This window comes from Chrysochloris asiatica, unplaced genomic scaffold (assembly GCF_000296735.1).
Source record: "Chrysochloris asiatica unplaced genomic scaffold, ChrAsi1.0 scaffold00286, whole genome shotgun sequence".
Lineage (NCBI taxonomy): Eukaryota > Metazoa > Chordata > Mammalia > Afrosoricida > Chrysochloridae > Chrysochloris > Chrysochloris asiatica.
The window spans coordinates 2405778-2431229 of NW_006408804.1; the positions used below are offsets into that span (position 1 = coordinate 2405778).

At 39.2% G+C, this 25452-nt stretch overlaps 1 protein-coding gene across 1 annotated transcript in view; it reads right to left on the reverse strand.

Annotated features, from left to right (window-relative positions):
- MEI4 (meiosis-specific 4 homolog (S. cerevisiae)) overlaps nt 1–25452 on the reverse strand; it is a 199316-nt gene that overhangs the window by 152134 nt on the left and 21730 nt on the right. Inside the window, exon 2 of the mRNA XM_006874566.1 lies at nt 3639–3650. Within this exon, the coding sequence (XP_006874628.1) occupies nt 3639–3650 (12 nt within the window). The remainder of the gene's footprint in view (nt 1–3638; nt 3651–25452) is intronic.

Below are 25452 nucleotides of genomic sequence, written 5' to 3' on the forward strand. Positions count from 1 at the left end.
CAACAAAAACAACAAATAATTACAGATATATTATGATAAATTATGATAAAGTAGAGGTCACATGCAAAAGTATATGAGGTAAGACATCAGTAACACTCCATGTATTAAGAGAATAAAAAGGAACGCCAAAGACTCAGAATATATTTGCAAATACTTACAATTCTGATAAAGGATGCATAACCAAAATACAAGGGGGGGGGGCTTCAGAAAGTTCGTGGAACAATCCCAGTATCTTTTAATTCTACTTTTCCATGAACTTTTTGAATCCCTCTTATATACAAAGAACTCTTATAATTTAACAATAAATAACCCAGTAACCAAGGAAAATACACAGACAGCAAATTGTTGTTAAGTACTGTTGAGTTGGTTTCAACTCACAGCAATTCTGTATAGGGTTTCTGAGAAGTGGGTATGAACTGCCAGCCTTTCACTCAGTAGTCTAGTGCTTATGCTGCAGTGCCACGGATAGCAAATAAGCATACTAAAATATGCGTAATATAATTGATCTTTGTTGTTGTTGTCATTAAGTGCCGTCAACTTAGTTCCGACCCATAGCAAACTTGTAGAGGGTTTCCAAGGAGCAAATGGTAAACTTGAATCACCAGCCTTGAAATACAAACCAACTCGGCACCTTGTGGTTCAAACTGACCTTGCAGTCTAGTACTTATATTACAGCACCACACAGGACTCCACATTCCTGTTAGAATAGCTGAAATCCCAAACACTGACATCACCAAAATATGGTGAGGCTATGAAGCAACAGGAACTTTCATTCACAGTTCATAGGTATACAAAACAGTGAAATGGCTTCTTACAAAGTTTACTATAAAATCCAGTAACTGTACTACTAGGTATTTAGTCAAATGAGATGAAAACATATTCCACATAAAAAACCTACACATGAATATTTATAGTAGCTTTATTCATCCTTGTCAAAAAATTAGAAGCAACCAAAATGTCCCTTAATGAATAAGTAAACTGTAGTATACAATGAAGTATGAGTCAGAGATTAAAAAAAAGAACGTTAAATATATACTACTAAGTTAAAACTCTACATATTTTAGCCTACCATAGTACAATTCCAACTAGAGTCTAGAAAAGGTAAAACTACAGAGACAGTGAAATTATTATTGGTTTCCAGAAATGCAGGGAAAGGGAAGAAAGAGAGAGAAATAAGAGGAGCACAGGGCATTTATAGGGTAGTTAAACTATTTGGTGTGATACTGCAGTAGTGAACACATGACAATACATACTTGTCAAAATCCACAGGAGTTAATAACACAAACTGTGAAGCCTACTGTACACTTTTGACTTCAGTTACTAATAAAGCACCAATATTGACATATCAATTGTAACAAATGCATAACAAGAATACAAGATGCTAATTAACAGGAGAAACTGTGTGCAAGGCAATGGTATATACATAGGAATTTTCTGTACTCTGTACAATTTTTTTCTGTAAACCTAAAACTGTGAAACCTAAAAATAAAGTCTATTTTTAAAGGAACCATAACATAAGTAAACACTACAGATTCTGTCAGAAATGTCCTATGTTCCAGCTCACAAATTGGATTTCATAGATTTTCTATTATAATAGTCAAGCTTTTAACCTTTCTTTTTTTCTTTTTCAGCTTAAGTTCTATCTTAACTCCACTTGTCATTTCAGAGTATATCTCAAGTATCTTTAATTCAAGAGACCAGATGCCCTCCTGCCACACATTCTGCCCTAGACACATCTAGCCCTACATCAATAATACATGAATTTTCTGATGTCCTCTAAAAATTTGCATCCTGATCAATTCTTGATTCTTTTCCTTATCTATTTCTCCAGTCCTTCTCTCACCCACAAATGTAAACACACAAAACCAAGTATCTACAAGACAGCTCTTTCAACCCTGTAAGCCCCATAAATTTTGCTTATAAAATTGAATAAATCATCTTTATACATTGTACACAAACACAATTCCATGTTCTGCATATTGCTTAGCTAGGCTGATAGCACTATTCCACCTGTCAAGGATCATCCTTGACTCATTTCTCCCTTAGTGTAGTGCTGTGGGTTAATGCTCTGGGCTGCAAAGTTGGTGGTTCAAGCTCACCAGTTACTCCTTGGACACCCTATACAGTGTCGCTATGAGTCAGAACCGACCTGATGGCATTTCACAACAACAACCCTCCATATATGTTGAAGTATCAGGTCTTGCTGATTCTACTTTCTACATATTCATCTGAATCTATCCATTTTTTTGTACCTTCACTGCTTTTGCCCACACTGTCATCATCTTTTACGATAACAAATGGATTAGCCTCTCCTAAGTCCTTGAAGTTGTCAAGGACTTCATTCTTCTTGGATCAACTATCAACACTCATGGAAGCAGCAGTCAAGAAATCAAACGATGTATTGCATTAGGCAAATCTGCTGCACAAGATCTTTTCAAAGTGTTGAAGAGCAAAGATGTCAGCTTGAGAACTAAGGTGTGCCTGACCCAAGCCATGGTATTTTCATTAACATGATATACATGCAAAAGTTGGACAGTGAATAAGGAAGACTGTAAAAGAATTGATGCTTTTAAGCTATGGTCTTAAGAGGAGAATGCTGAAAGTGCCATGGGCTGCCAAAAATCCAACAGATCTGTGCTGGAGGAAGTGCAGCCAGAGTGTTCCTTGGAGGCCAGGATGGCCGAATTTCGTCTCTCATAGTTTGGACATATTATCAGGAGAGACCAGTCTCTGGAGAAGATATCATGTTTGGTAGGGTGGAGGGTCAGAGAAAAAGAGAAAGACCCCCAGTGAGATGGATTGGCAAAGTGGCAGCATCAATGGGCTCAAGTATGGAAACAATAGTGAGGTTGGCCCAGGATCGGGCAGTGTTTCTTTCTGCTGTGCACAGGATCTCTATGAGTTGGTACCGACTCGATGGTACCTAACAACAACAACAACAACAACAACAACAATTGATCTACCTGTCTCTAGCTATTTCTTCCTCTAAGCCACACTCTGTACTAGCCTGTTGCTCTGCTCCTTCTAAAGCCTTCTTAGACTACAAGAAAAAGTCCAAGTTTCTCTGCTAGCCCCACAAAGGCGTTCATTGTATAACCCTTGCCTACAGCTCCAGTCTTTATCTCTATCCCCAATTCCTATTTATGTGAAAACAGTATTGAACTACCTACAGTTCACCAAAACATGCCATGCTGCTTCACATTAATGTGTACTTGCATAAGTTTCTCACACTAACTGGTGTGCTCTTACTTATTGTTGTTGTTGTTAAGTACTGTCGAGTCAATTTTGGGTCATAGCAATTCTATATAGGATTTCTGAGGAGCATCTGGTGGGTTTGAACTGCTGACCCTGTGGTTCTTCTTACTTATATTGTTGTTGTTGTTATGTGCCGTCGAGTCGGTTCTCTTACTTATATTATACCCCCAAAATGTACCAATTTATCAAACCTTGCATCAAATCCTGTAGGAAACGTCTGTCCTCTTTGGGCAAAGGAAATCACTCACTGTCTGGCTATTTTGCACCTTAAACCTACTTCTGCTACTACTGACTATTCATCATGTGTGTTAAATCTATAACTGACTCTGATGGAGAGAAGACCCTAGAAGTATAGAGCTTATTTATTTGGATATTTCTGTTACTTGATACCTGTCCTGCTGTTGTCAGATTAAAAGCAAAATACCTGTTAAAACAAAAACTCAGATCAAATATGTCTTCAAGTGCACTGAGATGTCACAGATATGTTACTTGTGAATTTATATATATTTGGAGTTCTGGTGTGGTGCTGCAGGATAATGTGCTGGATCACAAGGTCAGTTTGAATCGAAGGTCAGATGTTTAAACTCACCAGCCACTCCTTGGAAACCTATACAGGGTCGCTATAAGTTGGAACCAACTTGATGGCACTTAACAACAATGACAATATGTGTGTGTGTGCGTGCGCGTTTGTGCGTACACATACACACACATATATTGTTGTTGCTAAGTTCCATTGAGCTGGTTCCGACTTACAGCAATCCTGTATAAGGTTTCCAAGGAGCAGCTGGTTAGCTTGAACCACTGACCTTGCAATCCAGCACATAAACCACAGTGTCACACTAGGACTCCAACAATCTACATACATATATATAAGCATCTGGTAGCGTAGTGGTTACGAATCGGGCTGCGAGCCTTAAGGTCAGCGGTTCGAAACTACCAGCCGCTCCGCGGGAGAAAGATGAGGCTTTCTACTCCCGTAAGGATTTACACCCTGGGAAACCCTGTACAGGGTCGCTATGGGTCGGAACCGACTCGACGGCACTTAACAACAACAACAACAACATATTATGTTTATATATATAAACATAAATATTGTATCTGAAATTTTAGTGCATTTGAAGAGATTGTATTTGACCAAGTATATGTATCAAGTGACAGAAATATATAATATATGGGTCAAATTCACCAGCTACTCCTATACAGGGTCACTGTAAGTCGGAATTTACTCAAGGGCATCTAGCAACAATATGTTGTTGTTAAATGCCATTAAGTCGGTTCTGACCCATAGCAACCCTGTATAGGGTTTCCAAGGGGGAGCTGGTGAGCTTGAACCACCGACCTTGCAGTTCAAACAGCTTTGCAGTATGGAGCATTAACCCACAGTGCCACACCAGGACTCCAACAACAATATATATACGGTAAAATGTCATGTCATGCTGATTCTACTTTCAATATACACACACACACACACACACACACACACACACGTCTATGCATACATATATACACACATAGACATACACTCATATATGTATATAAATACATATGATATTTTGCATTATTAATAATCACACTTATTGATGCACTGAACAATTTAGAAGTAATGTTTATGCCACCTGGTGGTCAAATAGCAAATGATATATTTCAAAACTTCACAGTTACAAATTCTGCTATCACAGAATTTTACTTTAATGCAATTGTTTAACTTATACCCTGGAAAGAATATAGCTCAGCATACTGAAAAGCACATTTCAGAAATTATTATGAAGAAAAAGCTGCAGTTGTGTTTTAATCCCACTCTAGCAGCCAGCATCACTATTTTAACTTTGATTATACCAAGAAAGACAACTATTATCAAATGCATAAAATTAGACGCAAATGGAATGATTTATCTTAATTTAATGTTGTTATTGTTAAGTACCGTGGAGTCAGTTCTGACTCAACGTGACCCTGCACAGGGTTTCCGAGGCTGTAAATCATTATGGGAGCAGAAAGCCTCATCTTTCTCCTGCAGAACGACTGGTCGTTTCGAACTGCCGACCCTGAGGTTAGCAGCCTGATTCGTAACTGCTATGCTACCAGAGCTCCTTATCTTAATGGAATCGTCTTTACTAAATGATGGTACAAAAGAAATAATTTATAAGGTAGTCTTTTCAATTCCTCCTGCTTTCAGGAGCTCATACTCTGGACTTTCCGGTTATGCCATCTCTCTCCCAAGTCATTCTCTTGTTCACCTATGCTGCGCCTTTGGCTTTTTCCATCCTATCCAACATCTTGGAAGGCCCTACCTTTCCTACAGCCTTAAAGAGCTCCTTTATGTAGATAACTCAAATCAGTATTTTCAATCCTGACCTCTTTCCCAAGCTCAAGTCCTAGGATTCTTACAAAGGGCAGCTTGCGATGACAAAGTCAAATAGTACTCTGAAATGTGCAAAGACCTGTGTCTTCCTTCACCTGTCTTCATCATTTTTCTAACAACCTCGCTCCTGTATATTGCCTTCCCCATGATACGAGTTAACATGCATCTACCCTCTAGTCAGTGAATTTCTCTTCCTTCCCTCCCACCATCAAATAATGCTGCTTTCAGCAAAAAAAAAAAAAAAAAAACTTCTTGACTTTCTATAATAATGATCATACAATATTTGCCCTTTTATGATTGATTAATTTCACTCAGCATAGTATTCTCCAGGTTCATCCATGTTATGAGGTGTTTCACAGATTCATGGTTGTTCTTTAACATTGCATAGCATTCCAAACTGCGTGTATTTGCCAAAATTTGTTTATCCATTCTTCCACTGATGAGCATTTAAGCTGTCTCCATCTTTTCACTATTGTGACTAGTGTTGCGATGAGCATGGGTGTACATACATGTACTTTTGTCATAGTGTTTATTTTGGGGGGATATATTTCAAGTAGAGGGATTCCTGGGTTGTACAGTATTGCTATTTCTGAGGAAATGCCATACCAATTTCTACAGTGCTTTCAGCATTTTACAGTCCCACCAGCAATGTAGGAGGGTACCAGACCCTCCACAACTCATCAGCATTGTTTATGGATTTTTTTGGTTTTGTTTTGTTTTTTAACTTTGCTTTTAATGCTGGGGTGAGATGATCTTTCATTACTGCTTTGATTTTCATCTTTCATATATTTCATCTCTGATATAGCTAATGATTGCAAACATTTCTTTTTATGGTTTTTGGCTGCCTTCTTTGGTGATGTGTCTATTCATGTATTCTGCCCATGTTTTAATTGGGTTATTTGTACTTTTTTTGTACCATTTTCTATACATTTTAGAGATCAGTCTTTTGTCTGATATGTTACAAAAAACATTTTCCCTGGGTGTGGACTCTATTATTACTCGTTTGGGGAAATCTGTTTATACACCTAAGTGTCTAAGTTTTAGGAGCTTCCAGTCATCTATTTTGTCTTCTGTAGTTTGTGTGTTTTTAGTTATGTTTGACTATACATTTATGCCATATTAGAGTCCCTAAGTTTGTCCCTATTTTTTTTTTTTTTTTTTTGATGATGATCTTTACAGTTCTATGTTTTACATTTAGGTCTTTAATCCACATTGAGTTTGTTTTTGTGTATGGTGTGAAATACAGGCCTTGTTTCATTTTTCTGCAAATGGATTTCCAGTTTTGCCGGCACCATTTGTTGGAGAGACTACTCTTCACTGTATAACGTGTTTTGGCCCTTTTTCAAAAACCAACTGATTATATAGGGATGATTATATACTTCTGGGGTCTCAATTTTGCTCCATTAATCTAGGTATCTTTTGTTGTAGCTGTATCTGTTTTTGTTTTTTGTTTTTTTTACCACTGTGGCTGTGGAGTATATTTTTATATCAGGACATAAGAGGCCTCCTAATTTGATCTTCTTATTAATGCTTTGCTTATCTGAGGTTTCTTTCCTTGCCATATAAAGCTAGTGATCAGTTTTTCTATCTCTGTACAGAAAGTTAAAATCTGTATTGGAATTGTATTATATCTATACATTGCTTTGAGTAGTGTTAACATTTTCACAATGTTAAGTCTTCTTATCCATGAGCATGGCATATTCTTTAATTTTTTTAGTCTCTTTTGGCTTCTTATAGCAGTGCTTTGTAGTTTTGTTTGTATAGACTGGCCTTATAGTAAAGTCAGAAAGAGACAGGAGGAACCTGAGACCATGGCCTTCATGTCTGACATGGACATCACCCTTGTAGCCCAATTTTCAGCCAAGTGGTAGGTAGCTATATAGGGAACAACAACACTAATAAGGTATGCTCACCATGGAATGGTCAACCATTCAAAATCAAAAGGGCAACATTACCTACTGACAAAGTCGAGAAGGGATGGGAAATGGGAAGGAGGGTGGAATGGAAATAGGAACCACAGGAAGGAAGTGGGATAACTGTTGTTACATGGAGGAGATTGTAATCATTGAGACGAAACAAAGTCTATGATTTGTTCAATGTAAAATTGATGATCTGCTCTGAACCTTCAATCACCTCACAGTAAAAACTTTTTAAAAAGTAGGTTGTACCAGATTCATGTCATCTCTATTTCCACTATTTAAAATCACCAGCCACTCCTCAAAGACCTGTATACATGGTTACTATGAGTTTGTTGTTGTTAGGTGCCATGGAGTCAGTTCCTACTCATAGCAACCCTGTATAGGGTTGCCAACAAGGAGCTAGCGGGTTCGAACTGCCAATCTTGCAGTTCAAACTGACCTTGCAGTCGAGTGCTTTATCCTACAGCACCACACCAGGACTCCTGTGTAACTCTTTGAAACCCCAACCTACACTAAGTGCACCAGATTCTCTGGGGATGGAACTCGGATACCTGTAGTTTTTATATAGCTTCTTAAGTCACTCTGGTGTGAAAACCACTAACTTACATTCATTTATGTTTATTCTGCTATTCTTTGAACAACAGAAAAGCTATGCCAGATTTATGATATCTCCATTTTCACCTCGTGCTTCCCAGAGTGTCATCCTACTTCCTACCTCATCTATCAAAGTTTTGCTCAATTTCTGTTGTCTTTTCAGGGATCATCTTTCCCAAACCCTTCCAACCCCTAGTTTATAAGAAGTTGTTGTTATTAAGTGCTGACTGGTGATCTTGAACCGCCAACATTGAAGTTCAAACAGGCCTTGCAGCCCAGAGAGAGCATTAATCCACAGCACCACATCAGAGGTCTTCAATATTTTAGCTGTGGTGTGGCACTGTGGGTTAATGTGCCAGACTACAAAGCCATTTGAACTGCAAGGTTGGCGGTTCAAGATCACTAGCTGCTTCTCGGAAACCCTATATAGGGCCGCTATGGGTCAGAACAGACTCAACAGCACTTAAGAACAACAACATCTACCTTACCCAGGTGGGCTACACAATCACTTCAGCTACTTACTTAACAACCCTACTTCTACTCTTAAACGTACTACCCATTTTCCATATGGCAGCAAGAACCATATTGTTTAAAATCTAGTTTTATGTCCACTAGAGGTTGTCACTCTAATATCCTACCTCCCAGAACAAGTCTTATGTATTCTAAGGCCCTGCTCCCTTTCAGCCCTCATCTCCAGCTCTCTTCCATTCTTAATCATCCTGATCTGCAGCCATACTGGCCTTTTTCTGTTAGCTGAATATTCAAACTCTCTCTCTGTCTCAGAGCCCCTTAGATGACCCCTACTCTTCCAGGAATCAGCTCAAATGTCTGCTTCTCAATGAGGACTCCCACTCTTGGTTAGTATAACTGCTCCATTTTTCCATCACCCCATCACTCCAAGCTGGTTTATCTTCTTGACAGATTTTAATACTCTCAGATTTTTTCCTGCTTATTGGTTTCCTTGTTACTGTTTACCTCCTCCACTGGAACATACGTTATATTATTTCTGTCTTATTCATAGAATCTCACAGGGTCTCTAAGAAACACAGTTTTTTGCTGAATAAAAAATATGAATGAATGAACACAATCCAACGCACAACTATATATATATAACATGCCGTAGTATGGCACTGTAGGATAAGCACTGGATTGCTAACGACAAGGTTGGCACTTCAAACTCACCAGTTGCAGGTTTCTATGAGTCAGAACTGACCAACAACACATAACAGCAACAAAACCACCTTTACACGTGATGACTGAAGAGATCTTGCCCCTCTAACTCAACCTCAAAGTGCTACTATGCAATGAGTAGAGTTTTTCTTCTTTACCAACCTTGAGATGTTACAGATTGAATTATGACATCCCAAAATAAGTTGTAAGTACTAAGTCCTATATTTCTGAAGGAGCTCTGGTGGCACAGTGGGTAAAACATTGGACTGCTAACCTAAAGATCTGTGGTTGGAACCCACCATCCACTTCAAGGCAGTAACACGAGGTAGTCTGCTTCCATAAAGACTGACAGCATCAGAAATCCTATGGACTGGTTCCACTCTGTTCTGTCGGGTTGCTAAGGTCAGAATTGACTCAGTCAAGAGCAGTGAGTTTTCCATTTGGGAATGATTACCTTGCTATGTTAATAAGACATTATTAGTGTAGGGTAAACCGTGAGTCATTCTCATCTGAGATATAAAAGAAGAGTCCTGGTGTGGTGCTGTAGGACAAGCACTCAACCACAAGGTCAGTTTAAACCACATGTTTGGCAGTTCAAACTCACCAGCCGCTCATCGGAAACCCTATGCAGGGGTTGCTATGAATTGGGATGGACTTGACGACACTTAACAACAACAATTAAGAAGGCCAAGATGAGGGAAGAGACCTGTCAAGCAATACAAAGATCACCAGAGCAGAAGCTCAAAAGAGACAGGGAACTTTTCCCCAAACTGACAGACAGAGAACACTTCCCCTAGAGCCAGAACTAGAACCCTGAATTGAGGCTGCAAGCCTTTTAAACTGTGAGAAAATAAATTTCTGATTGTTAAACCACCCATTTGTGATATCTGTATTAGTGGTGGTGGTGGTGGTTATGTGCTGTGGAGTTGGTTCCAACTCATAGAGACCCTGCATAGAGTTTCCGAGGCTGTAAATCTTTACGGGAGCAGAAAGCCTCAGCTTTCTCCTGCAGAATAGCTGGTAGTTTCGAACTGCTGACCTTGCGGTTCACAGCCCAATTCGTAACCACTACGCTACCAGAGCTCCTTATCTGTGTTGGTAGCACTTGATAATTAAGACAAGAGGTATGCAGAGTATTGAGAAAATATACTTTTAAGTACTTGTTGGTTATTATAGAAGATCCTCAGTATTGTAGTGAAAAAGAAAATTACTGTTGTTGTTTTTACCTAATTCTGTTATCCTTAATCCTTTGTCCCATGAACATTGTGCTAAATTCTATATTTACTGTATCACACCTTAACAAGCACAAGGGGTCTCTAATTTTAATATACTTTGCAATTCTTTCACCTTTCAATTTTCCTAACTTACATGCATCATAAGGACCATACAACATGTACAACGACAACTGCAAGCTTTGCCTGTATGTGTCCACTGATATGTCTGTTACAGACCAGATACATTTTGTATAGCTGATCTGTTCAGATCAGACAGACAGAAAACTCCGTCAGGAAACTGCACAGAGGATGCATAAATCTGAGCTGCATCTCTAGGGATAAGGCCTCACTCTGACCAAAACATTTTTTTAAAAGCCTGTCTTATACAGGCTTGTGGCTTATACTTTTCATTTTCTTCCTTCCATCCTTTTCTTTCTTTCCTTTTTTTAACATCTGAATACCAAAACCAGACGCTGAGATGTAGACATCCTTAAAGAGCAATAAAAACTAATTCACTGTGCAATAGTACAATCTTTCTTCTTCTAAAACCCTATTGACAATCACAGATACTATAGAATTTTTTTTTTCCTATAAAGCAGAGGAAAAGAAAATACAAAATTCAGACAATCACAGTTACCAGAGTATTTTGCTAGTATTGCTGAAAATATAATCACAATGGGCAATATTACCTTTTGGTTCTCCCTTCTTACTTATTTCAGAATTATTAACAGTTCAGTTTGCCACCAGGTAACAGTTAAACATACATTTTCAAATAACTTAGTCATCGCCAAGGAAATAATCTCCTAGTTTTAAGATACAAAAAAAAATTTTTTTTTTTTTTTTAATTCACAAAATCCTCTTTCATCTTCACTTCTGGGATGAATGGCAGTATTCCTCCTGAGTGTTGAGGATTATCATATGAGCATGAGACACACCAGTCACCCTCTCAGTGCCTTTCAGAGCCTCACTGAATTTACTACATACTGTTCTCTGACTATATTAGGACTGCTGGCAAATTCTGTTGCCCCCAGTTAGAAGTACTGTGCTTAGGGGCTCTCCTTGGCCATGAAAGGCTCCAGTACTGCACCACTTATATCTTTGAGATCCATGACATTCCATATGGAGGCATCCTTCCAAAGGGAATCTACAGTGAACTTTGCAGATGAACTAATATAAAAGCGTAAATGTTGATTAATTAAAGAAATTAAAGGCTACTTAACCTAACAAAATGTGACATATTTCAGATATTAACTTCATTAACACCAGATACACGTATCATTGTTAGGTAAAAAGATCTATTTTTATTACCCATTTTCAGAACCCCTTGAGCACTATATTTTTATTCTATCTATACAGCTAGTTGGTGTCCTCGTGTGGTGCTGTAGGATAAGCAGTGGACTGCTAACTACAAGGTTGGCGGTTCAAACCTGACAACTGCTCCTCGAAAACCCTATACAGGGTCGACTTTTAAATCTGACAACTCAATGGCATTTAACAACACCACCACCAACATACAGCTAGTTGATTATTTAATAAGTTGTATTATTATTGCTTCAAAATACACCACATTGGAACCTTTTCAATACCCCTTCCAGCATCCTAGTCAATGACCTTCTCATCTCATGCTTGAGTTACACCGTTCTTTTTAATTAAGCTTTTCTGTCCTTAGTTTCTTCTCTTCTCCAACATCTATCATAATGATACTGGATTTAACAGCTTCTCCAGTCCATAACCCTTCAATGATTCCCTATCATTGTAGTAATATGTACAAACTTAAGAACAATTACATACTCTTCCCCTGTATACACTATAGCCAAACCTTGGGATATTTGTCCTTTCCAAGACTGTATGCAGCCACTGCTTATAGAAATTCTATTCTTCCTTCAAGGTCTCACTCACATGCTATCGCTTATCTGAAGCTTTTTATAACCACATGCTTATAGTTACCTTTCTATTACATCCTATGAAATTCACAGCCTGTTGCATGTATATAGGTCTTTCATGTATACACTATTTCTCTCAATAAAGTTGTGAGAGGTTAGTAACTTCCTAGTCACTTGATTTAATGGATAGTCATTACTTTCTACCTTGCTTCATTTCTCATATTAGGCATTTCTTTATTCTCAAAATATTCTCTTTACTTAGTTTATGTGATACTACCTTTCTCAAATGGCCACCACTCATCTGTCAGTTTGTCATACTGTGGTGGATTCTGAGTTGCTGTGATTCTGAAAGCTATGACTCCAGTATTTTAAATACCAGCAGGGTCACCCATGGTGGACAGGTTTCAGATGCATTTTCAGACAAAGACAGACTAGAATAGGAAAAAAAGAGTGATGAACTATTTCTGAATTTTAGTCACTGAAAACCTTATAAAGAGCAGAGAAACATTCTCAGATATAGTGCCAGAAAATGAGCCCCTCAAGTTGGAAGTCACTCAAAATGCGACTGGGGAAGAGCTGCCTCCTCAAAGTAGAGTTGACTGTGATAAAGTGAATAGAGTAAAGCTTGTGGGAGAAAAGTCTGCAGGACCTTCATTTGCTGATGGGGCACAACTCAAAATGAAGAGAAACAGCTGTAAACAAACACTGAAATTCGGAACATGGAATGTACAAAGTATGACTATGGGAATATTGAAAATTGTCAAAAATGAAATGGAACACATAAACATCAATATCTTAGACATTGGTGAGCTGAAATGGACTGGTATTGGTCATTTTAAATCTGACAGCCACATGGTTTACTATGATGGTAATGACAAATTAAAGAGGAATGGTGGTGAATTCATTGTCAAAAAGAACATATCCAGATCAGTCATGAGGTACAATACTTTCTGTGATAGGATAATATCCATGTGCCTACAGGGAAACGCAATTAATACCACTATTATACCAAGTTAAGCACCAACCAAAAAAGCCAGTGAGGATGAAATAGAAGAATTCTACCAACTTCTTCAAAATGAAACTGATCAAACATGCAATCAAGATGTATTGATCATTACTGGTGATTGGAACAGAAAGGTAGGGAGCAAAGAGAAAGGATCAATATTTGGAAAATTTGTCCTTGGTGAGAGAAATGATGCTAGAGAACTCATGATAGAATTCTGCAAAACTAATTTGTTCATTTCAAATACCTTCTTTAGAAAGCATAAGAGACATCTGTGCACATGGACCTCACCAGGTAGAATACATAGAAATCAAACGGACAGATCTGCGGAAAGACGATGAGAAGGTTCCATATTATTAGAGAAAACAAGGTCAGAGTCAGACTGTGGAACAGACCATCAATTACTCATATGAAAATTCAAACTGAAGCTCAAGAAAATGAAAACAAGTCCACAAAAGCCAAAATATGACCTTGAATATATTCCACCTGAATTCAGAGATCATCTGAAGAACAGACTTGATACATTAAACACTAATGACCGAAGACCAGAAGAGTTGTGGGATGACATCAAGAATATCATACATGAAGAAAGCAAAAAGTCATTGAGAAAACAAGAAAGAAAGAAAAAATGGATGTCAGAAGAGACACTGAAATTTGCTCTCCAGCGTAGAGATTCTAAAGCAAATGGAAGAAATGAGGAGGTCCAAGAGCTGAACAGAAAATTTCAAAATCAGCTCGAGAAGATAAAGCCAAATATTACAACAAAACATGCAAAGATCTGGAATCAGAAAACCAAAAAGGAAGAACACGCTCAGCATTTCTCAAGCTGGGGGAACTGAAGAAAAAATTCAAACCTCAACTTTTGTAATACTGAAAGATTCTCTGGGCAAATTATTGAATGATGCAGAAAGCATTAAGAGAAGATGGAAGGAATACACAGAGTCACTGTACCAAAAGGAAATGGTTAATGTTCAACTATTTCAAGAGGTAACATATGATCAAGAGCCAATGATACTGAAGGAGGAAATCCAAGGTGAGTTGAAGGAATTGGCAAAGAACAAGGCACCAGGAACTGATGGAATAAAAATTGAAATCTTTCAAGAAAGTGAGGAGGTGCTCACTCATCTCTGCCAAGAAATTTGGAAGACAACTATTTGGCTGACTGATTGCAAGAGATCCATATTGGTGCCCATTCCAAAAAGAGGTGACCCAATAATGTAGAACTCATTGGACAATCTCTTTGATATCCCATGCAAGTAAAGTTTTTACTAAGGGTAAGAAAGAAATGGCTGCAAGCATACATTGACAGAGAACTTCCAGAGGTTGAAGCCAGATTTAGAAGAGGCCGTGGAACAAGGGATATCATTGCTTATGTCCGATGGATCTTGGCTGAAAACAGAGAATATCAGAAAGATGTCTACCTGTGCTTTATTGACTATGCAAAGGCTTTCGATTTTGTGGATCATAACAAGCTGTGGATAACATTGCAAAGTATGAATATTCTGGAACACCTGATTGTGCTCATGAGGAATCTGTACCTGGACCAAGAAGCAGTTATTCAAACAGAACATGGGAACACTTAATGCTTTCAAATTAAAAAAGGTGTGCGACAAGGTTGTATTCTTTCACCATACTTATTCAACCTGTATGCTGAAATAATAATCCGAGAGGCTGGCTTATATGAAGAAAAACATGGCATCAGGATTGGAGGAAGACTCATTAACAACTTGCAATTTGCAGATGATACAACCTTGCTTGCTGAATGTGAAAAGGACTTTAAATATTTACTGATGAAGATCAAAGAGCACAGCCTTCTGTATGGATTACATCTCAATGTAAAGAAAATAAATATCCTCACCACTGGACCAGTAAACAACATTCTTATCAATGGAGAAAAGATTGAAGTTGTCAAGGACTTCATTCTTCTTGGATCAACTATCAACACCCATGGGAAGCAGCAGTCAAGAAATCAAACAATGTATTGCATTAATCAAATCTGCTGCACAAGACCTTTTTAAAGTTTTGAAGAACAAAGGACTAAGGTGCGCCTGACCCAACAACGGTACTTTCAATAATGTCATATGCATGCGAAAGCTGGACGGTGAATAAGGAAGACCATAGAAGAATTGATGCTTTTGAGTTATGGTGTTGGAGGAGAGTAATGAAGGTGCCATGGGCTGCCTAAAGAACCAATAGATCCGTTTTGGAAGAAGTGCAGCCAGAGTGCTCCTTGGAGGCCAAGATGGCCAAATGTTTAGTCTCTCATACTTCAGACATATTGTCAGGAGGGACCAGTCTACTGGAGAAGGACATCATGTTTGGTAAGGTGGAGGGTCAGAGAAAAAGAGGAAGACCCCCAATGAGATGGATTGGCCAAGTGGTAGCATTGTGGCAACGGTACTGAGGTTGGCCCAGGATCAGGCAGTGTTTCATTCTGCTGTGCACAGGGTTGCTATGGGTCTGTACCGACTCAATAACACCTAACAACAACAACAACCTTTCTCAATATTTTCTCCTATTTAATTAGCCATTTTTCCATTCCTTTAGTCAATTTCCATTCTTAAAATTTGTGGAATCCATTGTTTTTCACCCCTACTTACATCATCCTTTTCGAAGCTATTGTCCTCTTTTGTCCAATCCATTGCAATAGCTTTCTACTGGTCCCTGAAATCCAGCCTCAGCCCTCTCCAATCTTTCTCATGATGGAGTTGGTGATCTTCCCAATAACAAATCTGGCTGTGTCACTAACTGCTAGAAACCACAATAATGGGTTTCCAAGTATCCATAGTCCTGATGTGGTGCTGTAGGATAAGCACTTGACTGCTAATCACATGGTTGGTGGTTTAAAGGAGCGTTTTTGCTCCAGTACAGATTTACAGCCTCGGAAACCCTATACAATGTCACTGTAAGTCAGAACCAACTTGATACCATTTTACAACAACAGAAGCATAGTCTCTCTTGGAGGGTCGATGCACTACATTCCCTGCCCCCCCACCCCCAAAGGATCTTCTGATGATCCTAATGAGCAGCCATAGTCGAAAACCACTCTTCTAGCAAATAATCAATTCCATACCTCTCTAACCTTTGAGATCAAATTTCCCTGCAATGGGCTCCCACAGAACCTGTAATTATATGCTTACTGCCTGTTTTCTAATGTGACTATAAGAGAAATAGAAGACACTGTACTACCACCGGCTCTTAGCCTGGTGCCAAGCACAAAACTGGTACACAGAAATTCTGACTAAATGAATGAGGTCGTTGTTAACTGCTGTGGTGTCAATTCTAAACAACAACACAACATGTGCAGAGTAAAACTGCTTCAAAGGTTCATTTTGTTTGGCGTTGTTTTATAAGATCTTATTTATTTGTTCTTTTTATTGTGAAACGGGTGAAGATTTACAGAGCAGATCAGTTTTGCATCCAATAGTTCTTGGACATTCAGTTTCATCTCATTGACTACAATCCCCACAATGAAACATCACTTATCCCACTTCGTCCCTGTGTTTCAGGTTTCAATTCCTCCTTCTTTCTTTTCTCTAACATTTCTGAATGTTTTCCTTAGACAAATGCTGTCCTTTTGATCTCAAATGGCTGATTATTCTAAGGTGTGCATACCTCTCTAGTGTTAAAGTTCTCCTTTAGAGTTGTCTAATTTTTGTTGAAAATTGAGCCATGGAAATGAGTTCATTTCTAGACCTGAAGAGGAAGTGGGCCATAGTCTTCATAGGCTTCTCAAAGCTGTGACTTGTCAGAGCCAAATCACCAGATCTGTTTCCCAAACTGCCTTTAGGTGGGTTCAAACTCTCAATCTTTTGGCTAATAGTTGAACACTTAACCATTTGCACTACCCAGGGACTCATAAATGAATGCTATAATGGCATTACAGGAAGAGTGTCATGAAAACTCAGAGGTGAAAAGGTTATTTCAACGTACAACCATGCTATTCTGCTTTTTCTCAAAAACTCTTAAGACCGGAAATAATGGTAAACGCCCCTAAACTGACAGAGAATCAAGAAATAGAAAAACACTGTAATCGGCCAATTTTTAATCTTTTCACTATACAATAAACTACTTGAAAGATGACATAATATCATATGGCATGAAGTATATTAACAAATTACAGGCTTGCTATGAAGACTGAGACTCACTCACATGCTGTAGTTTAGAGATATGCAGCATTTCCACAGCTAACATTCTCCTAAGTCTAGACTATCAGCCAATAAGCCACAGATGACAACTTTGTCAGGACATTTTGGATATGGTCAAAAATCATATGCTGAATTTTGGAGAATTTGTTCTCTAGTATAGGTGACAAAATTAAAATACTCGTAATTCTGACAAAAACGAAGAGTCAGGAAGAGCAGTTGTTGTTGTTTTTGTACCGTGGAGTCGGTTCTGACTCATAGTGAGCCTACACAGGGTTTCCGAGGCTGTAAATCTTTACGGGAGCAGACCGCCTCATCTTTCTCCCGCGGAACCGCTGGTAGTTTCGAACTGCTGACCTTGCGGCTCGCATCCCGATTCGTAACCACTCTGCTACCAGAGCTCCTTAGGGAGAGCAGAGTAGCCCATTATTAAACTGCCAATTACGATTAAAGTATATGCATGCAAGGAGCAAAAAGGAGTGCTCAAAGTCAATTTTCTGTAGACACCATATAACTAAGTAAAACTCATTTCTACTGATTTTTACCATTGTGCTAATTCTGAAAATAATAAAGTTCATTCTCAGGGTTCTGGTTTTCATAAACTACAAGGTCAAGTTCAAAAAAGAAGCTTTACTATTTAGTAATGGTATATTCAATCATTACATGTTGTAAAAATCATTGTTATAAGAAATTAAATAAATTTGACCAAAAGAGCAGCATAAGCTCTTACCATTAAAAAAAATGAAATTAACACACATTTTTAAAGTCAGAATAAATCCCCATACTAAGTATATTCTGCGTTGACAAAACAGAAGATTTCATAGAGCTTATACAGTCCATTCAATTTCATGCATTGAACACATGAGAGGTGCTATTATATAACGACATGGGAATAAAAGCTGAAAAGATGCAAATGCTTAAAAAAAACATGGCTTTCTAACATCAAGAAACTCAGAATTTAGCAGAAGAAAAAGGCAAGATGGACACTAACACTACTGCAAGGCAAAAAGATAGTAGCGTCAAACAAAGGTATAGGTGACAGAGGTGCAAAGACAGTTCAAACAGGAGTTGTTGTTAGATGTGATCAAGTCAGTACCACCTCATAGCGACCTTATGCACAGCAGAACGAAACACTGCCCAATCCTGGGCCAACCACACTACTGTTGCCACGCTTGAGTCCATCTATGCTGCCACTTTGCTAATCCATCTCATTGGGGGTCTTCCTCTTTTTCTCTGACCTTACCAAACATGATAACCTTCTCCAGCGACTGGTCCCTCCTGACAATATGACCGAAGTATGAGAGATGAAGTTTGGCCATCCTGGACTTCAAGGAGCACTCTGGCTGCATTTCTTCCAAAACGGATCTATTGGTTCTTTTGGCAGCCCATGGCACTTTCAATATTCTCCTCCAACACCATAACTCAAAAGCATCAATTCTTCTACGGTCTTCCTTATTCACTGGCCAGCTTTCACATGCATATGAGGTTATTGAAAATACCATGGCTTGAGTCAGACACACCTTAGTCCTCAAGCTGATATCTTTGCTCTTCAACACTTTAAAAAGGTCTTGTGCAGAAGATTTGACTAATGCAATACGTCGTTTGATTTCTTGACTGCTGTTTCCATGAGTGTTGATAGTTGATCCAAGAAGAATGAAGTGCTTGACAACTTCAATCTTTTCTGCATTAATAAGAATGTTGTTTATTGGTCCAGTGGTGAGGATTTTTGTTTTCTTTACATTGAGATGCAATCCATACTGAAGGCTGTGCTCTTTGATCTTCATCAGTAAATGTTTTAAGTCCTCTTCACTTTCAGCAAGCAAGGTTGTATCATCTGCATATCACAAGTTGTTAATGAGTCTTCCTCCAATCCTGATGCCACATTTTTCTTCACAGAACACAGCTTCTTGTATTATTTGCTCAGCATACAGGTTGAATAAGTATGGTGAAAGAATACAACCTTGTCGCACACCTTTCTTTTTGTAAACCATTCAGTGTTCCCATGTTCTGTTCCAACAACTGCCTCTAACAAGAGAAGCCAGAAAATCACGCATAGTACAGAGAGATAAGAGAGCACAGAGTTTTTATTAGGAAGGTGTTTCGTGCCAAGAAGGAGCACAAACAAAGGCACAGAAGCGTGAACCTCCAGGTGTATGTAGGCAACAGCTCTGCGTTACCTGGAATGCAGAAAATGCAGAGGGGTATAAGCGTGGAACATGGGGATGAAAATAGATTCTGGTTTCACAATAAGGAGTGACTAAATGGAATTTGTTCTAGACAACAGAAAATTATTCATGGTGTAAAACATGATCTTAACTGCATATCAGGAAAAAAAGGGTAGCAGACTACTTGTCGGAGACTCTTGAAACTGTCAAGTAGAAAAGATATTTTACAGACAAAAGAGAAATTATAGGGCTCATGGTAGAATGAGAAGAATAATGAAAACCATGATTGATAAATCAGAACAAAAGAATAGAAATTAGAACATTTGATAATGATAGCGCAATAGGGTAGAAAATGAAAATCCAGTTCTATGAATGTAACCCCCACAATAATTTAATAAGGTAACAGCTGAAATCCCACAAACTTTTTTTCGCAGTTTACTCCTAAGAGAATCAGACCACCAGGACTGTAACACACTGGAGAGCTCCACTTCTAATACTGGACTGGGACCCAAGAACAAGGCAATGAAAGCAGTTAGTGTTACTACTGACAGGCAGAAAAACCTTCATTGTCTTTAATGTAGTTAAACCTCTTTAACTTCTTTAAACCTCTGTTCTCCCCTTGCCTACTGATATAATCTGTTCTAAGTTAGCCAGATTCAGGACTCTGAAACACAGAATTAAATCACTGTTCTTCTTGTTGTGTGCCATCGACTTGGTTCTGACTCACAGCGACCCTCTATGAGGTTTCTGAGGAGCGACTGGTGGGTTTGAACTGTTGACTCTGTGATTTATAGTCCATTGCTTAACCTACAGCACCACAGCTACAGAGCTAAAAGTAGCTGTTAGATTCTGCTGCTGCTAAAGTCATCACTGACAAATGTCATCAGACTATCAAGACCAAAGAGGAAGAAACTATTTTTTATCTGTTGCCTCTGTGGCAGGAAGCACGTACACGCCATTAAACCTCACCAATGCCCCTCATGATCCTCTGCATCATCATCCTTAGATTACAGAGGAGGAAAAGGAGGCTCATGGGAAGCAAGTGAGTAGACAGAAAGACAGGAACCTGATGGCATGAACAGTTAGGAGCTTGCTTGACTGTTAACTAAAAGACTGGTAGCTACCGGCCACCAAGGGGGTCTGGGGAGAAAGACCTAGCTATTCACTTCTGTGAAGATTACAGCAAACCACCACTACCACAAAACCCCTATGAATCAATTCTATTCTGTGACACGGGGTCACTGGCCTCAGAGTTGACTAAGTGGCCCACAACAACAGCCAGAAGGAATCTGGCTAATGTTGGTAGAGCAGAAATTCTAATCAGATTCATCACAAAAGTTAAGTTCCTTCCAGTGAGTGCTATGCCTCTAGATTTGTCTTCAATGTCCTCTTCCATCAGTGGCAACTCCCTTCCCAGGATTATTTTTTTTCATTTATTTATAGCTGTTCATTCTTGTAAAAAGGGCCCAGGGGCAGCTTCTGACCTCCTCTGAATCACAAGAAGGAAAGAGAATCATACTCAACATTAGCCCAGGCTGATTTCTACAAGGCAGAGGTCAGGTTCGCTCCACTCTCCAGTCTTACTTAATCTGCTCTGAAATTAACAATTCCTGGCAAAGCATTGTACTTTTCTGCTGGGTTCTATAATCTGACACAATGGTCATAAGAATTCACAGACCAAACTCATGATGATGGGGTTTACTAGGGAAACTGACAGGTTACAATTCATGCTCAGAAGCTAGTTCTTTGTTCAGGAATGCCTCTTCTCAACTGTACTCCCAGGAATGTCTCTCTTTGTCACTTAACCACTGCCCTTCTCTAGCAATGTTACAAAGCTCTTTTTTAATGCTGCCGATAAATTCCCAAAACAGTATACAACTCTGCAATAGACCTCAGTCCGAAGGTATTCAGCTCCAGTTCCACGGGTCATCAAACCTAGTTCCCCCAATTAAGTGCCTGGCGGCACTCTACTCAACAAGTGAGCCCCGTGCCCAAAGATACTCAGACTTACTGTTTACATTGGGACACCCACTACTCTGTCTCATGTTCTCAGTTCTGTTACTACTGCTTCTCTGCTTCTCCTCTGGTGTCAAAGCTCTGTCTCCTGAATTAAGGAGACTCAACATGCAGGATCTTGGGGTTGAAAGGATACGTGCCATTACAGGCTCTTATTTCTCAACTGTAATGAGATCTCCTCTCCTGCTTCTGAGAAGGGCATTGTGATACCAGTGGGGTGGCAAAATTGGCCATCCCCGTGTTAGAGTTACAAGTTTGTAGCTTGTTAACAATCACACACAACTGAATCATTATCATACTACCAGTGTCTTCCCCATCTTCTCTTACCCAGACCCATCAGGAAAATAGGAAACACACCCAATCTGCATGGCCCCACCCCATTGTCATCTGGTGGGGCACTGTGGGTTAATGCACTACACTGAAAAGTTGGCTTGAATTGCAATGTTGGAGGTTCAAGCTCACCAGCTGCTCCTTGGAAATTTTATACAGGGTCGCTATGGGTCAGAACCAACTAGATGGCACTTAACAACAACAAACAACACAAAGACTATGACAAGAAGAGCCGTATGAAGTAAATCACTGCACCACAATTCCCAAATTAATCTTTTAACACCTACTAATGAGCTCTGGCAGCGTAGTGCTTACAAGTCAGGATGCCAACCTTAAGGTCAGCAGTTCGAAACTACCAACGGTTCCACGAGAGAAAGATAAGGTGTTCTGCTCCTGTAGGGATTTACAGCCTTGGAAACCCTGTACAGGGTCGCTGAGTCGGAAGCGACTCCACAGCACATAACAATAAAGATTTACAGCTTCGGAAACCCTGTACAAAGTCACTATGAGTCATAACCAACTGCACGATACTCAACAATGAGCTCCGGTAGTATAGTGGTTACAAATTGGGATGCTAACCTCAGGGTCAGCAGTTCGAAACTACCAGCTGCTCCGCAGGAGATAGATGAGGCTTTCTGAGATCCCGTAAAGATTTACAGCCTCAGAAACCCTGTACAGGGTCGCTATGAGTTGGAAGGGACTCCATGGCACACAGCCAGCCAAGAAGCTCTGGTAGCGTAGTGGTTACAAATTGGGCAGCTAATCTCACAGTCAGCAGTTTGAAACTACCAGCTGTTCCTTGGGAGAAAGATGAGGCTTTCTGATCCAGTAAAGATTTACAGGCTCGGAAGCCCTGTACAGGGTCACTATGAGTCAGAACCGACCCCATGGCTCATAACAACAACAATACCAGGCATTGAAGATGATCACTTATTAATATATTCAATCATTTTATATTAAGCATTTTATATCCAGGCAATGCCCTATTCCTTGTTCAAACTTGTCATAATACATGTTACAATTATATTACTTGTATTTATTTTGAAAACATGTTCTGACAAATATGTAAATCAATGATGTCAGAAAAACTGAGGGACTACTATTTTCCAGTAAAAAACAGAAAATCCAGTTAAAATTTCAAAATAAAACAAAAAACACCACAGAACTATCCAAAAGAAATATCCTAATTGTTTAAATCATTTTAATAGCTGAGAAATCTTGTTAAAGTAGTTAATAGTATTAAAATCAGCATTTGTAAACTACAAGAATGCTACCACAATATGCTTAACGTAATTTTAAATAAAGGACTACCAGCTGTTCCGCAGGAGAAAGATGAGGCTTTCTGCTCCCATAAAGATTTACAGCCTCGGAAACCCTGTACAGGGTCGCTATGAGTCAGAACTGACTGCACGGCACAAAGCCACCACCACCATAACTAAGTATACTGCTAATTCAGTAAGCACCGATAAGCCATGCAACAGAAAGTGCTGGCACATCAACTGGTATAGGGTTTCTCAGGAATGTACTGAATATGGCTTCATACCAACTTTATGTGAAACTGTCCATAAAATGTGAATCAATGGAAGGAATAAAATTTGTTCTTTCTGCTAAATCATGTTAACTCATAATGGACAAGTATTACTACCAAAGAAGAGACAATGACAGTATAGAAATTATGGTGAAAATAGATGAAGATTCATTTAGAAACACACGGCAAACTGTTCAATAAGCTCTACACTATAATCAAGTTCTGGTGCAGTGCTGTGGATTAATATTCTGGACTGCAAAGTTGGTTGAACTGCAAGGTCGGTGGTTCAGGCTCACCAGCTACTCCTTGGAAACCCTATACAGGGTTGATATGGATTGGAACTGACTCAACGGCACTTAACCTAATAACACTTAAAACTAAAAACCAAACCTACTGTCATCGAGTCGATTCTGTCTCATAGCGACCCTACCCACATAACATTTCTGAAACGAAATCTTTACGGAGCACAATGCCTTGTTTTTCTCCCACAGAGTGGCTAGTGAGTTTGTACCGCAGACCTCGCAGTTAGCAGCCCACATGCCACCAAGGCTCCTAAATAATCCTATAAGAGGAGCAAAATACAATCATCCTCTAATTTTAAAAAGCTACCTTTTATAAGAAGTCCTGGTGTGGTGCTGTGGGATAAAAGCACTGGACTGCAAGGTTGGTTTGAAGTGCAAAATCGACTATTCAAACTCACCAGCCACACTTTGGAAACCCTATACAGGGTCACATGAGTCAGAACCACCATTTAACAACAACAACCTTTTATAATATTGCTTTTGAAGACTGAAGGAAATCTACTGACACTATTTACCCTAACAGAAGAAAAAAAGGGGTGGGAGTAAATGCCAGTTTGCATTTTATGATGCTCAACTATTCATAAGCAGCAGCTTGAGACGCCCCCAAGAGCCCAACTTCAAACTAAGCCATACCACAGCACATCCACACCCAAAGAGACAACTGAACTGCCCTTCTCCAAAGACTCATTACACACTCTTCCCAATGGCATCTGCACTCCCAAATTTCACAATTAGAGTGAATTAATGGAGCCTTAGTTAAGTGCCGTAGTCTAAGCACTAGACTGGTAACCACAAGGTCAGCAGTTCAAACCCACCAACTGCTCTTGGAAACCCTATACAGGGAAGCTATGAACCAACTCGATGACACAAAACAAGAATCTGTAGTAAATCTACATCCTGATGTTTCCCAACAAAGGTGTCTTCTACTTTTCCAACACATACCTGCAGCATACCACACAGAATACCCCAATAAAATCAAGGAACTAAAACTAGGCAGCATCAATAATGAAAACTAGCAATAAAGCCATTTGGGTTGAATACAGATATAGAATATAAAACATTGCCTTAAATTAGTTTTCCCAATTTTGGCTACACTCTGGAATACCCTAGGGATCTTGAAAGAATACTGACACCCCCAGAGATTCTGATGTAATTGGCTTGGGAAACGCCAGTGCGTCCGGAGATGATTCTTATCCACAGCTAGACTTGGGAGCCTCTGTCTGGAACTGAATTCTTATGTCTACAAGAACACTGACCAGGTATAAGCACTTAGAGGCAAAGAACTAAGCACTAAAGAAGTATGGACTTCTACCTCTCTAGTAGTGGTGGTAACATGCCATAGGGTCAGTTCTGACTCATCATGACTGTGCATAGGGTTTCCAAGGCTGTAAATCTTTATGGGAGCAGAAAGCCTCCTCTCTCTCCTACGGAATAGCTGATAGTTTTGAACTGCTGACCTTGAAGTTAACAGCCCAACTCATAACCACTACGCTACCAAAGTTCCTTTAACCTCTCTAGAAAACTAAGTTTAAATTTATACATATATATAAATTGAAAGCCTTAGCGTAG